Source organism: Dama dama, chromosome 10, assembly GCF_033118175.1.
Source record: "Dama dama isolate Ldn47 chromosome 10, ASM3311817v1, whole genome shotgun sequence".
Lineage (NCBI taxonomy): Eukaryota > Metazoa > Chordata > Mammalia > Artiodactyla > Cervidae > Dama > Dama dama.
This window is the reverse complement of record NC_083690.1, coordinates 1,907,553-1,931,727: the sequence shown is the minus strand read 5'-3', so window position 1 is coordinate 1,931,727 and position 24,175 is coordinate 1,907,553. Positions and strand designations below refer to the sequence as shown.

At 60.5% G+C, this 24,175-nt stretch overlaps 1 protein-coding gene across 1 annotated transcript; it reads left to right on the top strand.

Moving 5' to 3' along the window:
* Positions 1-4,610: 4,610 nt before the first annotated feature.
* Positions 4,611-23,853, top strand: RHBDF1 (rhomboid 5 homolog 1). Its single transcript, XM_061152383.1, has 18 exons — positions 4,611-4,696; positions 16,492-16,630; positions 16,700-16,830; positions 17,681-17,894; positions 18,316-18,525; positions 18,602-18,724; positions 18,796-18,953; positions 19,405-19,662; positions 19,747-19,858; positions 19,983-20,057; positions 20,654-20,815; positions 21,556-21,656; positions 21,817-21,880; positions 22,260-22,354; positions 22,543-22,618; positions 22,697-22,797; positions 22,896-23,049; positions 23,203-23,853. Exons 2-18 carry the CDS (start codon positions 16,514-16,516, stop codon positions 23,620-23,622), a joined length of 2,571 nt encoding a protein of 856 aa, XP_061008366.1. The 5' UTR covers positions 4,611-4,696; positions 16,492-16,513; the 3' UTR covers positions 23,623-23,853.
* Positions 23,854-24,175: the final 322 nt, after the last annotated feature.

The following is a 24,175-nucleotide window of genomic DNA, read 5'->3' as shown; positions in this document are numbered from 1 at the left end:
AGCCGTGGTCCTTGAGACAGCCTTCCTGGACTGCGGACGCGCATTACCTAGGGGGCATTTGGGTGGAGAGGATAGATTGGATGAGAGAGTGGGCCAGGAAGACTTTGTCCAGGTGGTGGACCCAGGCCTTTCTGGAAGTGCCCCCACCCCCAACACTTACGGGTGGGTCCCAGGACACTGTCTCGGCAGTGGGACCCCCACCCCCCCACCCCTCCCACCACCTAAGGAGGCTGAGAGGAGCCTGCACAGTTCTGGGGGTGAGCGGGCTGGAGTGGAGTGAGGCCAGCAGGAGGGCTGTGGAGACCCCTGACCACCCTTCCTGCAGGCCAGCGGATGGGGGCGCTGTGAGGTGCGTCACTGCCCTTTGGGGCCACGTGGGGAACAGCTCTGCTCTGGAGCATGTCCTGAGCTCTCCGACTGGGTCACCCTGGCCCTGTGAGGGGTACCCACGGGGACTTGGGGAGCAGCTGGGCAAAGGATGGTGTGGGGGTGGGGGGAGGTACCAGGGCCTGTGGCGGCTGGGATGCACATGGCGCCTGGTCGGCAAGTCCAGCTGGGAGAGCCCTGGTCTCCAGCTCCTCCTCCTTCTCCTCAGACCAGCCCAGGGGCTCAGCTCCAGTGCTGGCCCAGGCTGGGGCCCAGCTGTGCACCCCCACCTCCCAGGGCCCCCACGGGGACTTCCTGCGGAGGGAGGGGCAGCCTTGGAACGCCTGCTGGAAGCCGCTCAGCTGTGTGTGGCACCAAGGGCAGCTTCCTTCCGGGGCTGGGCAATGTGTCGTCAGTGTGAACTTGTGAGGCAGGCCTGGATGTGACTCCCACCCTTCTTTCCTCCTCACCCGCTGCAGCCTTTCTGCCCGAACAATGCCTCCCCCTTCCGGCCTTCCTGTGTGCCCAGCCTCCCTCCCCCTTCCCTGAGGCAAACTGAGGCCACCGTTGGGCCCATCCCCCTGGGGGGCCAGGGGCACGGTGGTGGCTGCTGTTTTGGATTCGTTTTCATTTCAATTTCACGAATGGTGCGTGGACCTTGTAGAAATCTCGGGAGTTCACACATTCCTTCAGGACGTCTTATCCCCAACTTGAAGAGAGTTTTGGAGGGCAGCCCAGAGGGAGGAGACGGGCTGGAGCCAGCAGTCCCTTCTCCAGATGTTCAGCCCAAGTGCAGGGCCTTGCACAACCTCTGCCCCCTCCCGCCTGAGAACCAACCCCCCCCCCCGCCCCCGCCGCCACCTCCTCTGGCCCCCCACTTCCTGCTTTGTGGTCTGAGGCTCCACCGCAGGCAGGAAGTGGTGAGGTGGTGGGCTGCGTGTTCCCACTGTGGCCTTCAGGGCGGCGGTGGGCTGGCTGGGGTGAGAAGCGGGTGCTCGGCAGGAGGAGGGGACTAGGGCCTTCTCCTCTGTCCACCGTGTGCCTGCCTGCTGGGCTGGGAGAGGCTCCTTGGAGGAAGCCCTCAGTGCTCTGAAAGGGGTTGGTGCCCGGGGGAGCTGCCCTGCGCCCTGGAGGGAATGGTGGTCTCTGAGCTTTGAAAGGACAGCGGCTCCATGAGCTCCCACCCAGCACACTGCTCGTGGGCCTTCTCTCTGTGCGGGGGCAGCCGACGCTGCCAAAGGGGCTGCACTGTCCCTGAAGCTGCAGCAGGGCCGCCTCGGGCGGGGGCCTCTGTGGCCGACGGGCCCGGGGCATGCGGGCAGCCCCCGGCCGTGTCTCCCCTTCCTGGGGCTGTGCTGCCAATGCTGACCCCTGGGGGCCAGGTGCTCAGGGCCCCTTTGCCAGGCCCCGAGACATGGGGAGGGGCAGCTGCTTCAAATAGCTAGTGACTTCAGGCCACTGGCTGGCCTGGCCCACTGCTGCCTCCTCCCCAAATAGCCAGGGGCTGGTCCTGGGCTCATCCAGGCCCCCAAAGTTCAGGCCTGCTGAGCTAATTCCAGGGTGGCTGGTAGGGATGCCTCTCAGTGGTTGGGCCCCCACCCCCTCGGGTCCTAGAGTGCCATCTGCAGGCAGGGAGTGGTCCAGACACGGGCCCATCCCATCACCTGCACACATTTGAGGCGGTTGCAGTGAATTCCTCCTTCCAGGGCCTTAGAAAAGGTGAAAGAGGGATGGGGAGCTGGGCCTCCATGTCAGGCGTGCCTCCGTCAGAGCATGGGGCAGTGAGGCTGGGTGCACGTGTCCCTGTGGCTGGGGTCCGGGCCTCTGCTCACACTGTCCTGGCGTCAGGGTCCTGCTGAGGAGGCCCGGTGGGCTGAGAACCTGCGGACTCCTGGGGTCGCCTGCCAGGGTGGATGTGGCGGCCACTCCTGTGAGGGGCAAGGGTCTGCAGCAGAGGCTGCTTGGGGTCTCATGGGCATGGTGACAGGGAAGGTCCCATGGAGGCAGCCCAAAGGAAGCAGGAGGAGGCCACCCTCTCCAGGAAGGCAGCTTGCACCCACGGAGGACGGCCCGAGGTGGTGCTGGCTGGGGTGGGAGTGCTGCGGTGGGAGGGACTGGGGAGTGGGCCCAGGCCCGGCTGAGGGCCTGCTCTGGCCGTGCTCCTGGCCGCTAGGAGCGAGAGTCTGGGTCACGGAGGGGTTCTGGATGCCCTGTAGCACCTGCTGAAGGAAGACCTGTCAGACTGGACGCCCGGCCTTGGCAAGTGCTGGAGGTGAGCCCAGGCACTGGACTCCAGAGAGGACACCACCAGCTCCGGCCCTGGCAGCCAGGCTGGACATCCAGGTGGACAGAGCAGGCTTACTCCTGGCAGGGTAGGGAATGCCAGGCATGGAGAGACTGTCCTGTCTCTGGCTGGGAGTCTTGCACGGACGGGGAGGTGGTGCAGCCAAGGCTCTTGGGTCACACCCCGCCCCCTGCCTTGAAGGACCCTCCTGTAGCCCCTCCGAAGCTTTCATTGTCTCCCTCAACCCAAGACTTGTGTTGATTTCCCCGAGTTCACAAATGACTCAGAGTGTGCAGACACCGTGCTGTCCCGTCCTGCAGTGTGGACAGGCAGGCAGAGGGTTCCGTCCCTCTCCCAGACTCCAGTGACCAGCATCTACTCATCCACTTTTATTTTCTGTGTGGCCAAGGACCAGGGCACCTTCTGAAGCCATGCCCTGGGCTTAGCTTCCTGACCTGACCGTGGCAGCTCCTCTGTTCAGGGAGGACCACTGCCTCCTGGTCCCAGGCCAGCAAAGGGCCCCTGAGGACACACGGGCCCTCTGAGGCTGGAGGGGCTGGGCCCCGTGTGCCTCAGGAATCTGCACCCAGTGGGAGGGTCTTCAGGACCCCTGGTCCTGGGTTTGCTTCCAAGCTAGCCTGTGCCCCTCTTCCACGCACGGCTCCTGGTTACCGGGCCCATTCTGGGGTCTGTCTCTGGTGGTTGTGTCAGGACAGAGGGACGCCGGCAGACTCCCTCCAGCAGCCTCAGCCGGCGGGCCACCTTGCGTCCAGCTCAGGGTGGCAGAGATGGGCCCCCCACTGGCGGGTGAGCTCTAAGACAGGCAGAGCACGCAGAGCGTGCTGCCGCCTCTGCTGTGGGGCTCCAGCCTGAGCGGGGGCGCCTGCTGGGGGAGCCAGGCTCCAGCGGGCGGGGAGCTCGGGGCCCGGGAGGAGGTCACTGCTTCCGTCCTGCCTTTGGTTTGAGTGCAGCTGAGTGTAAGTAGGCATCAGTGGTCTGTTCACCTGTGTAATTGTGTGAGTGAGCACGGAAGTGTTTACAGTTGTGTATGCGTAGGTGTGGGTATGGGAGTCTATGTAAACAGGCATGGGTGAAGGAATACGGGGGCAAACATGAGTGTGAGTGGGTATGCTGTAGAAACTAGCTTTCGAGAAACCAAGCGACACTCGGAGAGTTGGAGAACTTGGGTTTATTCCGCCGCGGGCCCAGAGGAGTTAGCACACAAGCTCTGAGCCGTGACTGTTGGGTGTGTAGTTCCTTTATCGGGTCCCAATTCCCGGTCTGCATTCTGTAGTCTGTTGGATACTGATGGGGAGGGAGTGGGGGACTGCCTGCCATTTACACAGACAAGCATAGTTAAGGTTACAGGGGCTAGACAATTGCAAAAGAAGGGGCAAGGGTGAGTGAGATGTTTTAGTTTCTAGAATTGGACGTTTCTATTTTCCTCAAAACTAGCTGATCTAGGTGGTCTAGACTATGCAAGAGGCAAGCTGAGTTACAGAAGCAGAGCATGTGTGTGTAAGTGCGTGAAAGTAGGGGTACGTGTGTGCGAGTGAGGCTCGGAGGGAGTTAGACTTGGCAGCTGGGCCTTGGAGGAGGCTGGGGGTTTAGGTCCCTGTAGATATAGGGCTGTCTTCTGGACTCTCCACTCTGCAAACACAAGTCAAAGCATCTGCTAAGGTCAGGACTCACTCCGGTCCGGGAGCGGGTTAATGGACCATCGGATTCGGTCCAGCTGGGCCACCAGGTCCTCCCGCTCTGACCAAGGCGCTTTCGACCCCCAGCCAGAGGTGTCCCTGCCGCCCTCCCGGAGGAGGTGGTTCTGGCCGGGCGGGCGGCGCGCATTCCTGAGCCCTGAGTCACGCGGCCGCCCCCTTCAGCCGGGCCCGCCCCCGGCGCGCACGCCCCTCGCTCCATGGCATTCCCCGGCGGACGGGCGGGCCGGACGGGCGGGCGGGGACTCGGCGCGGGCGCCCTCGGGCCGGCGGCGGCTGCCCCTCCCCGCAGCCCTCAGGACCCCCGGGACCCCCGGCGCTGGCGGCAGCGGTGAGTGAGCGCGCCGGGCGGGGCTGCACGCGGGGCGCGGGCCGGGTGGGTCCCGAGACGGCGTCCGCCGCGCCGGGGCAGGTCCCCAGCCCTCTGCCGCTGGAGCCTCTCAGAGCGGCGGGAGGCTGGCCGCGTCCCGGCTTCGAGGAGTCTCCGCCCGAGACGGCCGGACTTTCCTTCCCGGAGTTTCCCGAGCCGCGCGAGGAGGAGGCGGCCCAGCCCCGGATTCCTAACTCGGCGGGCTGCAAAAATAGCCTGTGGCCGAATTACCTCGTCCAGGCGGCGGCCTGACCCGGCCGGACAGCTCGGCTCCAGCCCCCGCCCGACAGCTGAGGGTCCGGGCAGCGGGAGGGCTCGGGGCCCGGGGTGTCCCCAGGCGCCTCTGGGCTGTACACCCCCCCCCCACCCCCCCGCCCTTTACGCTTTCCTGCCCGGCCTCCACCAGTGGGTGGTGTCTCAAGTCGAAACTCCAGCTCGGAGGGTGGGACTTCTGGGTTGGACTTCTGCGGATCGTCGCTGTCCCAGCCGTCCTCCCTCGGGATGGGAATAACTTCCGCAATAGCAGTAGCTGTGAAGCTGGGGGAGTGGGGAGGGACTGACCCACCTTCAGCTTCACAATCCTGCCTCTCGACAGTGGAGGCTGCGGGGCATCCTCCGTACGTGTGCGCAGTGGCCAAGAGGAGCAGGCCAGGGCTTGAGCCTGCGGCCACTGTTTGGTGCCTGGAAGCAGGCCTTCTCCTGGCTGGGGAGATGGCTGGACCCCAGGTGCTCAGGACCCTGGGTTGGGGGGCCTGGCTGCCCACCCTGCTGGGGCCCACCTGTCCCTGACCAGAGTTCCTCCTCGCGGGGGCACAGTTTGGGGGTGTGTGTCTGTGTATCCGGGTGAGCGAGGTCTGGATCTGGAGGCCCTAGCCCTGTGCTGGGAAAGGTCCCCCAACCCCCACTGGGGACTTCCTGGCAGAGGAGATTCAAGGATGAAACTGGCTTTTCAGGTTTGGCCCAGCTAGATGCTGGGTTATCCCCACTCTGGTGGGGCCAGCCCCAGCCCCCTTAGCCCCCACCCAGAGGTTAGGATGACCCAGCAGGTGGCTGGGGCCCAAGGGCTCCCTGAGGCTGAGCCCCTGCCACCTGGTTATTTTGGGCAAGCTGGGTCCTTTTCCCTGAGAAAAGCAGGGGCTACTTAGTAGGGCTCGTAGTGGGGTGACCCTGGATGAAAGGTGCCGGGGCCCCAGGCTCCCTCCCAGAGCGCTCACCGAGGGCCCAGACCTGGAGCATTGCAGTGAGAGCACTCCCTGTCCAGCATTCGCGGGACAGCCGGCAAACCGTTGCCCTTGGCAGTGCATAGTCCAGGGACCCTATGGTTCAGAGGGATCACCCAGGTCGTGCCTGCCTTCCAGGGCCCCCCTGAGGGTCTCTGGACTCAAGCTGTTGCTCAGGGCACCTCCTGTAGCTCATCTCCCCAGCTATGAGGGGCTCCTCCTGCCTGTGTCAGGATCTACTTTCAGCCCAAGGATCGGATTCCTTAGCGGCTGCCTGTTTTCTGGGTTGGGTGTGTGAGGGTGGCTCCCTTCTCCCTGAGTTGAGATGCTCCGGGTGGCATGGGAGTCTCAGAGGGGCTGTTGGCCCTCCCCAGCCTGAGGATCCCAGATGGTCTGCCCTCCCCGGGGGGGGGGGCCATGGCCCCCTCCCCAGCTCCTGGGCAGACATGGTCCAAGGCTTTGAACTGCCTGGAGGCTGGGTGACCGCAGGTGGTGACCGACCTCTCTGAGCCTCAGTTTCCTGATCTGTAAGCTGGATGCAGAGGACCCCTGCAGGGGTTGTGACAGGTCAGCGGGGCTAGCCAGAGTCAGGTTTGAGGCAGGTGTGCCAGGCTTCTGCCGGCTGAAGCCTTTTCTATTCCAGTAGTACAGTTCAGGGGGTGGCGTCCCCTCTGGTGGCCTCGAGGGTGCTGTCCCCCAGCCGCAGTGTCCTGGGCAGAGCCGCTGAGCCCGAGGCTGTGTGGGCACTGGGAGCATGTTGTGGGGCTGGTCAGGAGCACTTCTGGGGCTTCTGACTGGTGACAGGGTGCTCGTCTGTCCTCTGTCCAGGCCTGTTGATGGGGTATGGGTCTTTCCACTCCACAGCTTGAGGCAGGCTTGCAACCTGACTCCTGAGGTCCAGTTAGATCCCAGATTGTCACACCCAGAACCTGTTATAGCGAAGTCCCTGCCCTACCTGGAGCTGGCCGTGTGGCACGGACGCGTCCCCTGACCTTTCTGAGCCTGGTGCTTCCCGATCCCAGGGTATGTCCGCCCTGTTAGGCCCAGCTGGGTCATAGGCTTTAATTGGTGGCCAGTGACCCCTGGGCCATCTGTGACTGCCGAGCCTTCGGGCAGCGCCTGGTCATAAGGCCATGCCCCCTTTCCTACATCACCCTCGCAGGGCAGTCCTTTCAGGGCTTTCTAAAGCAGGGAGTCTCCTGTGGTTCTGGCTGGCACCCTACAGGTTCATCCGGAGTGACAGCTGGTATGGGTGCCTGGGGTGCAGGGATCCGTTTTCCTCCTAGAGATGGCACAGGGCACCGAGCATGCCAAGGGCTAGGTCTCAGGTCTGCCCTGCTCCCTTCTGAGCCTCATATCTTCCACAGAAAAGTGGAGGGTCACTGGCTGGGGGTGAGGAGTGTGAAGGCCTGCCCAGGGTCATTCCCAACAAGATGCCGGAAACAGACGAGGTCAAGAGGCTCAGGGGAGCTGGCTCATTTCCACTTTGCCAGAGTAGCACGTGGTGGAGGACCAGAGTCAAAACTCCCAAGGGAGACCTGGGGCTGGGCGTCAGACTCTGGGTCAAACGGGAGACTGAGGGTCAAAGATCAGGGCTCACAGTGGGAGGTCAGAGGAGCTGGCCCCTCCTGGAACCACACTCAGGTGAGCTGGGGTCACGTCGGGGGCGGGTGTCCTGGGGTCACGTCGGGGCGGGTGTCCTGGGGTGGGGCCATTTGCTGCAGCTGACCTTGGTGGCTGGTGGTCCCTGGGGCAGGGTCAGCCCCAAGCTTGTGGTTCTGGTCCCGAGGCCAGGCCACCCACTTGGCCTCCAGATGCCCCTGGTCAGTGTTGTCCTCCAGGCGTGCAGGGCAGGCCTCAGTGCAGAAGCAAAGGCTCCAGCTTTAATCCAGCTGTGGCCTGTCCAGGCCTGGGTGGGCAAGAACCTCTCCCTCATCTCCTCCTGCTTCTTGGCTACACCTTCCCAAACCAAGCCCCTCTGAAGGGTGTCGCCCGGGTTGTCCCTCGCCACACGCTCTGATATGCTCTGCTCTTGGGCTCTCCTCAGGGAGCTCCCCACAGCCGGCAGGCGTCACTAGCCTCCTCCTTTCTTTCTTTTTTAGTTGAGGAACAGATAACTTAAGGGCTTCCCTGGTGGCCCAGAGGGTAAAGCGTCTGCCCGTAATGCGGGAGACCCAGGTTTGATCCCTGGGTTGGGAAGATCCCCTGGAGGAGGAAATGGCAACCCACTCCAGTACTCCTGCCTGGAAAATTCCATGGACGGTGGAGCCTGGTGGGTTACAGTCCATGGGGTCGCAGAGTCGGACATGACTTCACTTTCACTTTCATAGATGACTTACAGTATTATATTCTTTTTAGGTCCAGCATGTTTTTTTTAAAAATACTTATAGTTGTTTGTTTATTTTTGCCTGTGTTGCCGCGTGGGCTCTTCACTAGTCGCGGCCGGCGGGGGCACTCTCCCGTCGACGTGCACGGGCTTCTCACTGCGGTGCCTGCTCTTCTTGTGGAGCATGGGCTCTTCAGAAGCTGCGGCACGTGGACTTAATTGCTTCACGGCATGTGTGGTCTTCCCGGGTCAGGGATCGAACCCTTGTCTCCTGCACTGGCAGGCAGAGCCGTTTCTGAATCAGCTGCTGCTTCTTGAGCACCTGTGTGTCCCAGGCTCCGCTGTGGTATCTGGATTTGAGAGGGGAAGGTTCAGACTCGCTCAGGGTTACAGGTGGCAGAGGGAGCTGGGTCAGGACCCTGTCTCAGGCCAGCCTCCCACTCTGTCTCCTACTTCCCGGGCCCTCCCGGGCCCCTGCCCAGGACCTCCGGGGGTCATTGCCAGAACAGCCGCAGCTGCTCCTTGGGGGCCTGCCCCCTCCCGCTAGCCCTCTGCCTTGCTGGTTCCTGCTTACAGCGGCCCTTGTGGTGGCCCCCAGCCCCCCCAAGCATCGCCTCCTGCTCCTGAGCTGCTGTTGACGCGCCGTCCCTCCCCGCGCTTCCTTTGGCCTGTCTGGGAGTCCCTGGTGGGTCTGGGCCCGAGGGGGCGGCCGTGAGTGTCGCTGGTGTGAGTCAGATGCCGTGACCGTGGCAGGCAGGCCCTCCCTGGGCTGAGGTCTCTCCCTGTGCTGGGGGCAGCAGAGGGGGGTGCTGTTGGGGGACCCCCCCCAGGGGCCGTCTAGGAACAAGAGCCCCCTGTGTGCCCGGGGAGACCCAGACACTGAGCCACTGTCTCCTCTGGGCGGGTGCTGTGCCCCCTTCCAGCCCAGACTCTTTGTCCGGCCTGGGCCTGTCCCTCCCCCACACACTTGGGGCCCACTCTGGAGCCACTCCCAACCCTGCCTGTGAACCCCACCCGCTTGAGGTCCAGAGTTTGGCATGGGTTGACGGGGGCGGGGGGGACGGGTCACACAGGGCGGGTCAGGCCAGGAACCCGCAGCTCTAGGGGCAAGGAGCCGTGTGGCATCCGGAGCGCCATCCAGCCTTGGCCCCAGACGCGGCGGGTGCTGGGAGTGGGGTTGGGCACCTGGAGGTCTGTGTGTCCAGGAGGGAGCTGGAGCTTTCCTCACGAGAGGCTCCTGTGTCCGCTGGCCCTGGCTGGTGGGGGCAGGGGGTGCCTGGCTCCTCTCTGTGCCCCCCGCCCCCTCCCACCTCCTCCCAGGCCCCAGTGAAGGGGCCTCTTCAGGAATTTCCCGTCACCCCACCTCATGGGGCCTGGCCCCTGTTAGCCCACACTCTGAGATGCCTGGTGGCCACTGAGCTGTGGCTCTGGAGCAGGCCTGCCCTGGGCACTGTGGGTCTGGTGTGGCAGGACGGGAAGCACATGTGTGGCTGTGCTCCCGACCAAGCCAGGGGGATCCAGGCCTTGGCAGGGTGACCCCGTGGGCAGAATGTGTGTCCTGGGGGAGCCGGCTGTGAGGAGGGGCCTTGGAGGGTCACAGGTGTGGGTGATGGTGCGCGCCCGTCAGCGGGCAGGGGCTTCTGACTCTCCTGAGTGGAGGACCATCTTGTGGCACCTAGACGTTCTGGGTGTGTGTGTGTAAGCTTCTGCAGGGGTCAGTCCCCAGCACCCTGCCTGCGGGTTCCTCTCTGGACCTTGCAGTAGCCTCACCAGGAGCGTATGAGGCTATGTGAGGCGTGGGGTTGGGTGGCGGGGCCAGGCTGACGGTACCAGGGCTTCCACTTGAAATGCTGAGGGGTCCCGTCCTGTCTAGCCCCTCCCCACAAGGCCCCAGGGGCGCAGCACCATCTGAGCGGTCCGATTGTCTGGGTCTCCAGTTGGCAGCCCTGGCCCAGTCGCGGCTCAGGAGGTGACCCAGGGTGTCGTCCCAGCCCTGCAGCTTCTGAGCTCCTTCTGTCTTCCCAACGTGCCTAGTACTGTCTGAGATTCTATCACTGGTGCTCAAGACCAGTGTCCTGCCCACAGGGCAGCTCACAGTCTCCTGGATCTGTGGAGGGGGGCTGGTGGATGACGAGGACGCCGCCTCCCAGGATGCTGACTTGTGGCCTGCTTGGCCACAGCCGTGCAACTCTGGGCTGGGTGGTGGTGTGAGTTGGACGTTGAGAGTTGGTCTCCTGGTTCAGACCCCAGAGGAACCCAGTTCTCAGTCAAGATGCCTTCATGTCAGACCTGCCTTCAGGTCCATAGCGAGCTGGTGGAGGCTCCGAGCAGGGTCCCTCCCCTGGTCTGTGCAGAGCCAGTAGCAGCTGCATCTCTAGTTATGTGACCTTGGGCAAGGCCAGCGTCCCTTCCTAGGCCTCAGTTTCGCTATGCGTAAAGTCTCCTCTCTGTGTCTCTCCAGGCAGTTGAGGGGGAGGCTCAGAGGTAGAGGCTGTGTCTCGTGACCTCGGTGCATGAGCCGCAGGCCCTGCAGGTCAGAATCTGTCAGGGTCTGGGGTGCTTTGAGAGGCTGAGAAAGTGAGAGTCTCCACAACGCCCCTGCTCCCCGTGGCCTCGTTGCGCGAGGACCCTCTCTGCTTGTTGTTGTTGCTGAGTTGCTAAGTCATGACTCTTTGTGACTGCAGCACGCCAGGCCTCCCTGTCCTTCACTGTCTCCTGGAGTTTGCTCAAATTCGTGTCTGTTGAGTCAATGATGCCATCCAGCTGTCTCATCCTCTGTCACCCCCTTCTCCTCTTTCCTTCAGTCTTTCCCAGCATCAGGGTCTTTTCCAGTGAGTCGGCTCTTCCCGTCAGGTGGCCAAAGTATTGGAGCTTCAGCTTCAGCATCTGTCCTTCCAGTGAATATTCAGGACTGATTTCCTTTGGGATGGACCAGTTGCCTCTCCTTGTAGTTCAAGGGACTCTCAAGAGACTTCTCCAACACCACAATTCAAAAGCATCAATTCTTTAGTGCTCAAGCTTCTTTATGGTCCAACTCTCACATCCATACATGACCACTGGGAAAACCATAGCTTTGACTAGACGGACCTTTGTTGGCAAAGTGTCTCTGATTTTTAATATGCTGTCTAGGTTGGTCATAGCTTTCCTTCCAAGGAGCAAGCATCTTTTAATTTCGCAGCTGCAGTCACTGTCCACAGTGATTTTGGAGCCCAAGTAAATAAAGTCTGTCACTATTTCCACTTTTCCCCCTTCTGTTTGCCATGAAGTGATGGGACTGGATGCCATGATTTTACTTTTTTGAATGTTGAATTTTAAGTCAGCTTTTTCACACTCATCTTTCACCTTCATCAAGAAGCTCTTTAGTTCTTCTTGGCTTTCTGCCATAAGGATGGTGTCATCCGCATATCTGAGGTTATTGATATTTCTCCTGGCAATCTTGATTCCAGCTTGTGATTCATCCAGCCCAGCATTTTGCATGATATACTCTGCGTATAAGTTAAATTAGCAGGGTGACAGTATGCAACCTTGACATTCTTCTTTCCCAGTTTTGAATCAGACTGTTGTTCCATGCCCAGTTCTGTTGCCACTTGACCTGCATACAGATTTCTCAGGAGGCAGGTAAGGTGGTCTGGTATTCCCTTCTCTTAAGAATTTTCTAGTTTGTTGTGATCCACACAAAGGCTTTAGCGTAGTCAGTGAAACAGAAGTAGATGTTTTTCTGGGGTTCCCTTGCTTTCTCTATGATCCAATGGGTGTTGGCAATTTGATTTCTGGTTCCTCTGCCTTTTTAAAATCCATCTTGTACATCTGGAAGTTCCCATACTGTTGAAGCCTAGCTTGAAGGATTTTGAGTATTACCTTGCTATCATGCAAAATGACCCAATTGTATGGTAATTTGAACCTTCTTTGGGATTGGAATGAAAACTGACCTTTTCTGCTCCTGTGGCCACTGCTCAGTTTTCCAAATTTGCTGGCATATTGTGTGGTACACTTTCATAGCATCATCTTTGAGGATTTTAAATAGCTCAGCTGGAATTCCATCACCTCCACTAGCTTTGTTGGTACTGGTGCTCCCTTAAGCCCGCTTGACTTCACATTCCAAGATGTCGTGGGTGAGTAACCGTACCATCATGATTATCTGGGTCACCAAGACCTTTTTTGTACACCTCTTCTGTGTATTCTTGCCACCACTTCTTAATCTTTTCTTCTGTTAGGTCCTTATCATTTCTCTCCTTTATTGTGCCCATCCTTGCATGAAGTGTCCTCTTGATATCTCCAGTTTTCTTGGAGTGATCTCTAGTCTTTCCCATTCTACTGTTATCCTCTATTTTTTTGCATTGCTTTCTTATCTCTCCTTGCTGTTCTTTGGAGGTCTGCATTCTGGTGGGTATATCTTTCCCTGTCTTGCTCGTCTTTCACTTCTTTCCTTTGCTTAGCTATCTTTTCTATATACTTTCCTCAGACAACCACTTTGCCTTCATGCATTACTTTTTCTTTGGGATGGTTTTGATTACAACCTTCTGTACAATGTTACAAACCTCTGTCCATAGTTCTTCAGGCAGTCTGTCTATCAGATATAATCCCTTGAATCTGTTTGTCACTTTCACTGTTTAATCATAAGGGATTTGATTTATGTCATATTTGAATGGCCTAGTGGTTTTCCCTGCTTTCTTTAATTTCAGCCTGAATTTTGCAATAAGGAGCTCATGGTCTGAGCCACAGTCAGTTCCAGGTCTTGTTTTTGCTGACTGTATAGAGCTTCTCTGTCTTTGGCTGCAAAGAACATAATCAGTCTGATTTCGATGTTTCCCACCTGGTGATGTCCATGTGTAGAGTGTTTCCAGGCCCTGTGGTTCTTCTCTGGGGCCAGGGAAGCAGACCTGCTAGAAAAGTGCCGTTTTGTGAAGAGGGAGGTAAGTGCCAAGGAGCCCTGCTTATGTGGCTGCTGCCTCATGGTCCCATGGCTGGGCTGGGGTGGACCACATCAACCCCTCACCTCTGGGTCCTGGGCCCTGCCCCTGTGCCCAGGGGAATGGAGCTTAGGCTCAGTTCAGTTCAGTCTCTCAGTCATGTCCGACTCTTTGCGACCCCTTGAACTGCAGCATGCCAGGCTTCCCTGTCCTCCACCAACTCCTGGAGCTTGTTCAAACTCATGTCCATTGAATCGGTGATGCCATCCAACCATCTCATCCTCTGTCATCCCCTTCTCCTCCTTGCCTTCAATCTTTCCCAGCATCAGGGTCTTTTCTGAGTCAGTTCTTCACATCAGGTGGCCAAAGTTTCAGCTTCAGCATCAGTCTTTCCAATGAATATTCAGGACTGATTTCCTTTAGGATGGACTGGTTGGATCTCCTTGCAGTCCAAGGGGCTCTCAAGAGTCTTCTCCAACACCACAGTTCAAAAGCATTAATTCTTCAGCATTCAGCTTTCTTTATGGTCCAACTCTCACATCCATACATGACTACTGGAAAAACCATAGCTTTGACTAGATGGATCTTTGTCAGCAAAGTAGTGTCTGCTTTTTAATATGCTGTCTAGGTTTGTCTCCTTTTCTTCCAAGGAGCAAGCATCTTTTAATTTCATGGCTGCAGTCACCATCTGCAGTGATTTTGGAGCCCAAGAAAAGAAAGTCTGTCACTGTTTCCATTGTTTCCACCATCTATTTGCCATGAAGTGATGGGACCAGATGCTATGATGTTTGTTTTTTGAATGGTGAGTTTTAAGCCAACTTTTTCACCGTCTTCTTTCACTTTCATCAAGAGGCTCTTTAGTTCCTCTTGGCTTTCTGCCATAAGGATGGTGTCATCTGCATATCTGAGGTTATTAATATTTCTCTCAGCAATTTTGATTCCAGCTTGTGATTCATCCAGCTTGGCATTTTGCATGATGTACTCTGCATATAAGTTAAATAACCAGGGTGACAATATACAGCCTTGACATACTCCTTTCCCAATTTGGAACCAGTCTGTTGTTCCACGTCCAGTTCTAACTGTTGCTTCTTGACCTGCATACAGATTTCTCAGGAGGCAGGTAAGGTAGTCTGGTATTTCCATCACTTGAAGAATTTTCCACAGTTTGTGGTGATCCACACAGTCAAAGGCTTTGGCGTAGTCAATAAAGCAGAAGTAGATGTTTTTCTGGAACTCTCTTGCTTTTTCAGTGATCCAGAGGATGTTGGCAATTTGCTGTCTGGTTCCTCTGCCTTTTCTAACACCAGCTTGAACATCTGGAAGTTCTTGGTTCATGTACTGTTGAAGCCTATCTTGGAGAATTTTGAGCATTACTTTGCTAGCATGTGAAATGAGTGCAGTTGTGAGGTAGTTAGCTCAGTTGGTAAAGAATCTGTCTGCAATGCAGTAGACCCTGGTTTGATTCCTAGGTCAGGGAGATCCACTGGAGAAGGGATAGGCTACCCACTCCAATATTCTTGGGCTTCCCTTGTGACTCAGCTGGTAAACAATCTGCCTGCAATGCGGGAGACCTGGGTTTGATCCCTGGGTTGGGAGGATCTCCTGGAGAAGGGAAAGGCTACCCACTCCAGTATTCTGGCCTAGAGAATTCCATGGACTGTATAGTTCGTGGGGTCACAAAGAGTTGGACACGACTGAGGGACTTTCACTTGGAACATTCTTTGGCACTGCCTTTCTTTGGGATTGGAATGAAAGCTGACCTTTTCCAGTCCTTGGCCACTGCTGAGTTTTCCAAATTTGTTGGCATATTGAGCACAGCACTTTAACGGCATCATTTTTTAGGGTTTGAAATAGCTCAGCTGGAGTTCCATCACCTCCACTAGTTTTGCTCTTCGTAGGGGCTTAGGGTGGCGCTGAGCAAAGTGCAAGTAAGTCCAAGTGTTAGTCGCTCAGTCGTGTCTGATCCTTTGCAACTCCATGGACTGTAGCCTGCCAGGTTCCTCTATCGATAGAAAAATTCTCCAGGCAAGAAGACTGAAGTGGGTAGCCATTTCCTTCTCCAGGGGATCGTCCCCACCCGGGGTTCGAACCCCGGCCTCCTGCCTTGTGCAGATTCTGTATGGTGGGCGACCCGCAGGGAGCTGCTTTGCAGACGTTTCTTGGTGTGTGGCGCCCCCTGGTGGTGACAGCAGCGCTTCCACTAGGTGGTTTTCAGGAGGTCCCGGGGCTTCCCAGCTGGTGCTTGTGGTAAAGAACCCCCCTGCCAGTGAAGGAGATTTAAGAGGCGTGGGTTCAGTCCCCGGGTTGGGAAGATTCCCAAGAGGAGGGCACAGCAACCCACAGTATGCCTGGAGAATCCCATGGAAAGAGGAACCTGGCACCTTACAGTCCACAGGGTCACAAAGAGTCAGACACCAAAGCGGCTTGGCACGCACGCAAGCACCTGGCTGTCAGAACGCTCGGCTTCTGGGAATCCAGGTGGCCCTCCTCAGAGAGAGGGAGGGCCCCTGCACCCTGTCGTGGACACAGTGGGCCTTCCGTCTCTGGAGAAGCTGTCACGGTGGCTAGGATACTGAAGGCCACCCTGGGATTCGCCCTATGTACAGACCAGGCTGGCTCCTCAGCCCCTGCGCCTCCTCGTGCTTCTGCCCCCGCCATCCCCTGTGTGGGCAGCAGCCTGCCTGCGGCTGTGCTCTCCGGATCACGCTGAGAGCCTTTACTCTGATGTAGGGCTTCCTCTGACGTCAGAGTAAAAGGCTCTGCTTCACAGCCTTCCCGGGCAGGCAGCTGTCATGTGCTGTTTCCTCCCCGTCACACTTTGCAACCTTTAGCGCAGTGTATATCCATGTGGGCTTCCTGTCTGTCTGGACTCCTGCTCCAGCACAAAGGAGGAACTTTGTTTTGGATTTGTTTCTCCACCAATGAGTCCTGAGCACCTGTGAGTGGCTCATAGTGGGTCCTGAACTGTTTGTCACATGAATGTGTATCGTCTGGGGACCCAGTGTGTGCCTGGCCGTGTCTTGAGATGTCAGAGACAGGCAGTGAGCCCGTGGGTGCTGAGCTGTGCTGGGGCCATCTCTTCTGTTTATCACTGACCCTCCCTCCTCCCGGGCCTGGGCCTGCGGAACCGCAGAGACCTGTCCGTGTTGTGCTTTGGCCGTGCCGCATGGCTTTGGGATCTCTGTTCCCTGACCTGAGATTGAACCCAGGCCCATGGCGGTATTAAAGTGTTGTGTCCTAACCCCTGGGCCAGCGGCATTTCCTCTCACACTGTTACTGAGTAACACACCATGCCCCCAGGCCCGCCTAGTCTGCCTGAACCATGGGCGAGGCCCGCAGGGACAGCAGCAGCAGCCTGCAGCACAAGAAGCCGCCGTGGCTGAAACTGGACATCCCGGCCGTGGTGCCCCCGGCAGCAGAGGAGCCCAGCTTCCTGCAGGTAGGCCCTGGGCAGTGGGGGCTGCAGGTCCAGCCCGTACAGCGCCCTCACCAGGACCCCGTTGCCCAGCCCTTGAGACGCCAGGCATTCCTGCGGAGCGTGAGCATGCCGGCCGAGCCCGCCCGCGTCCCTTCGCCCCACCAGGAGCCCCGGCGGCCGGCGCTGCAGCGCCAGATGTCCATCACGCAGACCATCCGCAGGTACTGGGCTGTCCTGGCTGCTCGGGGCAGGCGGGGTCCTGGGGCAGAGGCAGCACACAGGGTCCCTTCAGGCCCGGGGCTGGGAGCGGGGCGGGGGCCTTCTCAATCCTGCCCCTGCATCCCCGATCCCCTGCTCTGGGGCCGGCTGCCGTCGCCTGCCCGTTTCTCTGCCCCCAGCACCTGCTCTCTCCTCTCTGTCTCCCCACCCAACGATCTGGCCCCGGACAGCCGCCAGGTATGTTCCCTGTGCGTCCACACTCTGCCCCTGTCGGGCCCCATGCTGCCCGCAGGGCCCTCCCGCAGCGCCCATCTCTTTCGGTCCCTGCTCAGGTACCGTGGGCAGGGCAGGCGTGTGTTGGCATCCGCGAGTGTGAGCATGGCTTGTGGGCTCCCGGAGCTGGCAGCGTTGCTGGTGTCCACAGGGCTCCTGACAGCAGGTGCAGCAGTGTTTCTGCTTGCATCGCCGAGGGCTGTGGGCAGCCTGCCCCGGGCTGCGGCACCCGCTTCCTGGGTCCTACCGTGTGCCAGCCCAGCTGCTGCTCGTGGCCACGCTCCATCTGGCTGAACTCTGACCTCTGTCCAGCCTCAAGGATGGCGTGAGGGCGTGTGTGAAACACTCACCCGTTTCACCCAGGCCTGCCGTCTCTGGTGCTGGTGGCAGTTTGGAGTTGGCTGACTGTGTGGGGGTGGCCAGGGCTGGAACCCTCTTCTCCCCTTGATCAGCCGCAGCCCACCTGGGCCCCTGGAGGGTCTGGAGGCCTGCGGCAGGCATGCCCAGGGGGAGCGCCTCTGAGGCCCGGGCCAGGGGCGAGGACAGCCGGGCGCCCTCGCTGACCCCCTCCCCCGGCAGGGGCACGGCCGACTGGTTTGGAGTGAGCAAGGACAGTGACAGCACCCAGAAGTGGCAGCGCAAGAGCATCCGCCATTGCAGCCAGCGCTATGGGAAGCTGAAGCCCCAGGTCATCCGGGAGCTAGACCTGCCCAGCCAGGACAATGTGTCGCTGACCAGCACCGAGACACCGCCTCCTCTGTACGTGGGGCCGTGCCAGCTGGGCATGCAGAAGGTATGCCCTCCTATGGGTCCCTCACGCAGCTCCTCTGGGCAGGGCTGGGGACACAGTCTGCCAGAACAAAGGCGGTCCCTGGGAGCTCCTGGATTCAGATGGTGGTCGGCTGCTCCTGTAAAGGCTCCTAAGATGCTCTCTGGGATGAGAGGCTCCTGAGGGAGGACAGGGACCTGGGACTGAACCTTGGCCAGTGTCTGGATGGGGAGCATCGCGGGATGGACAGCACTGGAACACAAACACAGGCGGAGAGGGGGCCCTGGGCGCACTGGGCTCAGGCCAAACCCACTCAGCTGTCCAGGGGCCCGCTGGGTGGGGGCGTTGAGCAGCAGCTGTGTTCTCCACAGTGGGGTCTAGGGTGGGGAAGGAGACCCCTTGGCCAGACCCAGCCCCAACTCCGGCATCTCCTCCCCTCCTCCAGATCATAGACCCCCTGGCCCGGGGCCGGGCCTTCCGCTTGGCGGATGATGCCGCCGACGGCCCGAGCGCCCCGCACACGCCCGTCACGCCGGGTGCCGCCTCCCTCTGCTCCTTCTCCAGCTCCCGCTCCGGTTTCAACCGGCTCCCGCGGCGGCGCAAGCGCGAGTCGGTGGCCAAGATGAGCTTCCGGGCAGCTGCTGCGCTGGTGAAGGTGGGTGCAGGGGCCCAGGTGGGGTTTGGGGGCGGGTTGGTTGCATGGAGCCGCGCGCTTACTCCCTCGCTGGCAGGGTCGCTCGGTTAGGGATGGCACGTTACGCCGCGCCCAGCGCCGAAGCTTCACTCCTGCCAGCTTCCTGGAAGAGGACACAGCTGACTTCCCTGATGAGCTGGACACGTCCTTCTTTGCCCGGGTAAGAGCCTGGTGCCATCACCCTGACCCCTCTGCCTAAGCTTCCCACGCTGACCCTGCGTATTTGCTCAGGAAGGTGTCCTCCACGAGGAGCTGTCCACTTACCCAGATGAGGTGTTCGAGTCCCCATCGGAGGCAGCGCTTAAAGACTGGGAGAGAGCCCCAGAGCAGGTGGACCTCACGGGCGGTGCCCTGGACCGCAGCGAGCTGGAGCGCAGCCATTTGATGCTGTGAGTGCCTCCTGGCGAGCTCCGTGGGGGAAACGCATCCCGGCTGTCAGGAGCAGTTGTTCAAAGGCATGAGGCCCAAGGGGATCCCCGGAGGGGGTCATCTCCTGGACTGGGAACACAGCTTGGCAACTAGGTTTGGGGGCCCCAGGGCTGGGCACCATTCAAATTGGGCTGCTCATCCTTGGAAGAGGATGGCCGTCCCAGAGCCCACAGCCTGGAGAGGATCCAGCGGGCGAGGAGGTGGCATCAATACTCGCAGATGTAGGTCTGGCCCCACCTGCCTGCCATCCCGGGAGTGGCTCAGGCCGCTCTGCTTCTGCTCGGCGGGGCTGACTTCAGCCTGTCGCACATGGGAGCAGGACAGACTCGGAGGGTCGTCCTGGCCCTGCCGGGGATGGACTGCAGCGTGTGGGCGCTCTGGGGCTGGCGGTGACAGTGCCCCTCTCCCCAGGCCCCTGGAACGTGGCTGGCGCAAGCAGAAGGAGGGCGGTGCAGCGGCCCCGCAGCCCAAGGTGCGGCTGCGGCAGGAGGTGGTGAGCACGGCGGGGCAGCGGCGGGGCCAGCGCATCGCGATGCCGGTGCGCAAGTTGTTTGCCAGGGAGAAGCGGCCGTATGGGCTGGGCATGGTGGGCCGGCTAACCAACCGCACTTACCGCAAGCGAATCGACAGCTATGTCAAACGCCAGATCGAGGACATGGACGACCACAGGTAGGCCACGAGGGGAGCACGGCTCCAGGTGGGCGCGGGCGCCCCAGGTTGGGGATGGCGCCTCTGCTGACGCTTTGCCCGCAGGCCCTTCTTCACCTACTGGCTCACGTTCGTGCACTCGCTCGTCACCATTCTGGCCGTGTGCATCTATGGCGTGGCGCCCGTGGGCTTCTCGCAGCACGAGACCGTAGACTCGGTGAGCCTCGGTGCCCGCCCGGTGCCCTCCCGGCCCCGCCCTGCGAGGTCTGGACTCCCTCCCGCCCACTCTGACGGGACGGGGCGCGACCGAGCTCTGTCTTATCTTTCTTTCCACCTCCCAGGTGCTGCGCAACCGTGGGGTCTATGAGAATGTCAAGTACGTGCAACAGGAGAACTTCTGGATCGGGCCCAGCTCGGTGAGGGCGGGGCGGGGCGGGGCCCGCGAGATGAGGGCGGGGCCCGGTGAGGGCGGGGCGGGGCGGGGCCCGGTGAGGGCGGGGCAGGGCGGGGCCCGGTGAGATGAGGGCGGGGCAGGGTGGGGCCCGGTGAGATGAGGGCGGGGCAGGGCGGGGCAGGGCGGGGCCCGGCGGGGCGAGGGCAGGGCGGGGCCCGTGAGGGCGGGGCGGGGCCCGGTGAGGGCGGGGCGGGGCGGGGCCCGGTGAGATGAGGGCGGGGCAGGGCGGGGCCCGGCGGGGCGAGGGCAGGGCGGGGCCCGTGAGGGCGGGGCGGGGCCCGGTGAGGGCGGGGCAGGGCGGGGCCCGGTGAGATGAGGGCGGGGCAGGGCGGGGCCCGGCGGGGCGAGGGCAGGGCGGGGCCCGTGAGGGCGGGGCGGGGCCCGTGAGGGCGGGGCGGGGCCCGGTGAGGGCGGGGCAGGGCGGGGCCCGGTGAGATGAGGGCGGGGCAGGGCGGGGCCCGGCGGGGCGAGGGCAGGGCGGGGCCCGTGAGGGCGGGGCGGGGCGGGGCCGTGGGCTCGCCGAGGCTCAACCGCAGCTGCGCGTCGTCCTCCCCGCAGGAGGCCCTCATTCACCTGGGTGCCAAGTTCTCGCCGTGCATGCGCCAGGACCCTCAGGTGCATAGTTTCATACATGCTGCGCGCGAGCGCGAGAAGCACTCGGCCTGCTGCGTGCGTAACGACCGGTCGGGTTGTGTGCAGACCTCAGAGGAGGAGTGCTCGGTGAGTACCCGCCCGCAACTCAGTTCGCACCCTTGTCTGCACCTTGTTTGTTTCCTTGGGACTTCAGGCAGAGCTGGTTGAGTTGTCCTAAAAACCTGGTTCTCAGCACACGATGCCGGCCGTCTGTGCAAGGCCCCTCGCCTCAGTCTTTCCTTCTTATCCCATCCCTCCTCCATCTCCCGCTGCTTCCCCTGCAGACTGTGTGTCTTTAATTTTATTGTTATTTTTTTAAATGGCTGACCGGCAGGGCTTGGGAGAATCTTAGTTTCTGGACGAGGGATCCAACCCAGGCCCTGGCAGTGAAAGTACCAAGTCCTAACCACTGCACCACCAGGGAATTCTGCATGTTTTTAATTTGGGTGTGGCCTTCCCAAAAACTTCCATCTTGTTTTTGGGCACCTGTCATAACTTTATGTAAGTGGTATTGCCTTACTTTTCTCACTAAACTTTAAACAGTTTCATCCAAGTTTTTATCATCTTATGTGGAGCTCCCAGTGTGTACCAGTTGCCTAATTTTGGGCACCGGTGGTTTCTGTTTTCAAGCTAATAGGAGCTATGCTGTTGAACTTACAACAATCTCCCAACATGTGAGCAGTTTCCCGAGTGCAAATTCATGGTGGGGCTGCGGGGCACGCGGGTGTGTAGAGCCAGAGGGAGGAGCTCAGGGTCTCTGATCCCGGCCTCCGGGAGACAGTGGGATGGTGGGCTCTGACCAGGGCTGAGCCTGTGTCCTCCCACAGTCCACGCTGGCAGTGTGGGTGAAGTGGCCCCTGCATCCCACTGCCCCAGACCTTGCTGGCCAAAAGAGGCGTTACGGCTCTGTCTGCCACCAGGATCCCAGGTCAGCCCTGCTGCGACCCCCAGCTCCATTTGTCCCTGTCTCCCTTGGGGGTGGGGATGGGGGTGGGGAGGTATAGTTGCTCTCCTATTGCCCAGTAGGGCGGGAGGGTGCTAAGCCAAGGGCACAGAGCGAGGTCTGACCACATCCTGGGTTCGTGCAGGGTGTGTGATGAGCCTTCTTCTGAGGACCCACACGAGTGGCCAGATGACATCACCAAGTGGCCGGTGAGCTGGTGTGGAGGGGCTGTTCGGGAGTCACCTTACTGTGTCGGGGAGGAATCCACACCTCAGCCATCAGTGATGCCAGAGGTCTCTCCCGAGGGACCACCATGTTTTCAGATGCTCTGCCCTGGCCTTCAGCCACCCGGTCCATCCACTACAGCCTCCCTCTCTAAGTAGAACCAGGTGGAGCCTTAAGAGTCAAATGACATGATGCCAATTTGACAGATGCCCTAACTGAGGCCCAGGGTTTGTGACCTGCTTGAGGCCAACAGGGGCCTGTCTCCTACCCTAGGAGCCTGTCCATCTCTGCTCCAACCAAGCGTGGTGTGGGGCCCAAGGTTAGGGGTGACCTTGACTCAACTCATCCCCATTTGTGACCCAGATCTGCACCAAAAACAGTGCTGGGAACCACACCAACCACCTGCACATGGACTGTGTCATCACGGGCCGGCCTTGCTGCATCGGCACCAAGGGCAGGTAGGGGTGCCCCGGTCCTGGGCACAGCCCTGGGGCTGAGGCCTGCTCCTGTATCCAGTCCAAAACGATCCAGGATCCTGGGGAGCTTGGGGTGAGGAAGGGGCTGGACCTATCCAGGCCAACAAGGTGGGCGAGTGGGGCCGAAACCTGAGCCTGGGAGTCCTCCCAGCTCTGGCCTGACCTTCCAGGTGTGAGATCACCTCCCGGGAGTACTGTGACTTCATGAGGGGTTACTTCCATGAGGAGGCCACACTCTGCTCCCAGGTAGGCCTCTGGGGAGGGCCCCTCCCCATGCTGCGGCCGTGGCGGGCGGCGGCGGGCGCTCACCGTCCCTCTGCACAGGTGCACTGCATGGACGACGTGTGTGGGCTCCTGCCCTTCCTCAACCCGGAGGTGCCTGACCAGTTCTACCGCCTGTGGCTGTCCCTCTTCCTGCACGCTGGGCAAGTGACACCACGTGGGCTGTGGGGGCTGGGGGGGGAGGGGTCCCTGGGACCCCAGGGCTGGCTGGTCAGCGCTCCTTGCTGCCCCCTCCCCACAGGGTCCTGCACTGCCTGGTGTCCGTCTGCTTCCAGATGACCGTCCTGCGGGACCTGGAGAAGCTGGCGGGCTGGCACCGCATTGCCATCATCTACCTGCTCAGCGGCGTCACTGGTAACCTGGCTAGCGCCATCTTCCTGCCGTACCGGGCTGAGGTAAGGCTGCCCGCCCCATGTGCCGCCCGGCAGACCCGTGTCCCTGCCGTGCCCCGTCCCGCCTGGGGCTCCCGTCCCGATCCACTCTGGGCCAAGGGAAGGGGGCGGGCGGCCAGCTCCCGCCCACTGGCTCAGGGTCACCTGCACCCCCAGGTGGGCCCTGCCGGCTCGCAGTTTGGCATCCTGGCCTGCCTCTTCGTGGAGCTCTTCCAGAGCTGGCAGATTCTGGCACGGCCCTGGCGTGCCTTCTTCAAGCTGCTGGCTGTGGTGCTCTTCCTCTTCACCTTCGGCCTGCTGCCCTGGATCGACAACTTCGCCCACATCTCGGGCTTCATCAGTGGCCTCTTCCTCTCCTTTGCCTTCCTGCCCTACATCAGCTTTGGCAGGTTCGACCTGTACCGCAAGCGCTGCCAGATCATCGTCTTTCAGCTGGTCTTCCTGGGCCTGCTGGCCGGCCTGGTGGTCCTCTTCTACTTCTACCCCATCCGCTGCGAGTGGTGTGAGTTCCTCACCTGCATCCCCTTCACTGACAAGTTCTGTGAGAAGTACGAGCTGGATGCCCAGCTTCACTGAGCCGGCGGGCGCGGGGCTGTGTGCCCACGGCCGGAGCCAGGACTGCGGCTCAGGACTCTGCCCAGGAGCCCTGCTTCCCACACACTTTGCTGTGTTCACTGCTGTTGAACCCCTTGTGCTTCCGGGCATTTATCACACTAGTTCCCGAGATTACCTTCTAACTAGCCTTCTGACGACCACCTCATGTGGCCAATAAACAGACCGGGAGCGTTTTAGCTGCCACTAACTCAACCAGACCTGCCAACTCCTTTCTGGTTTCCGGCTGGGTGCTGTGGAAGGACGTCTTTCGGGCCCCAGGCCTCCCACCCACAAGTTCCCAGAACAGGGCATTCATGTCAGGTACACCTCCCAGGGAAGTCCTCGGCCAGGAGCACACACCCTGTCCCCCTTCTTTAGAGTGACTGGTAGGTGACAAATGGACAAGGGCCCAGGAATATCACACTCCCCACGCACACCTGGAAGCGGCCCACAGCAGCCAGGCCATGTCCCTTTCCAGGAGCCAGGCACCCACGGGCTGAAGCTGGAGGCCCTGACCAGGCCGGGCTCATACACC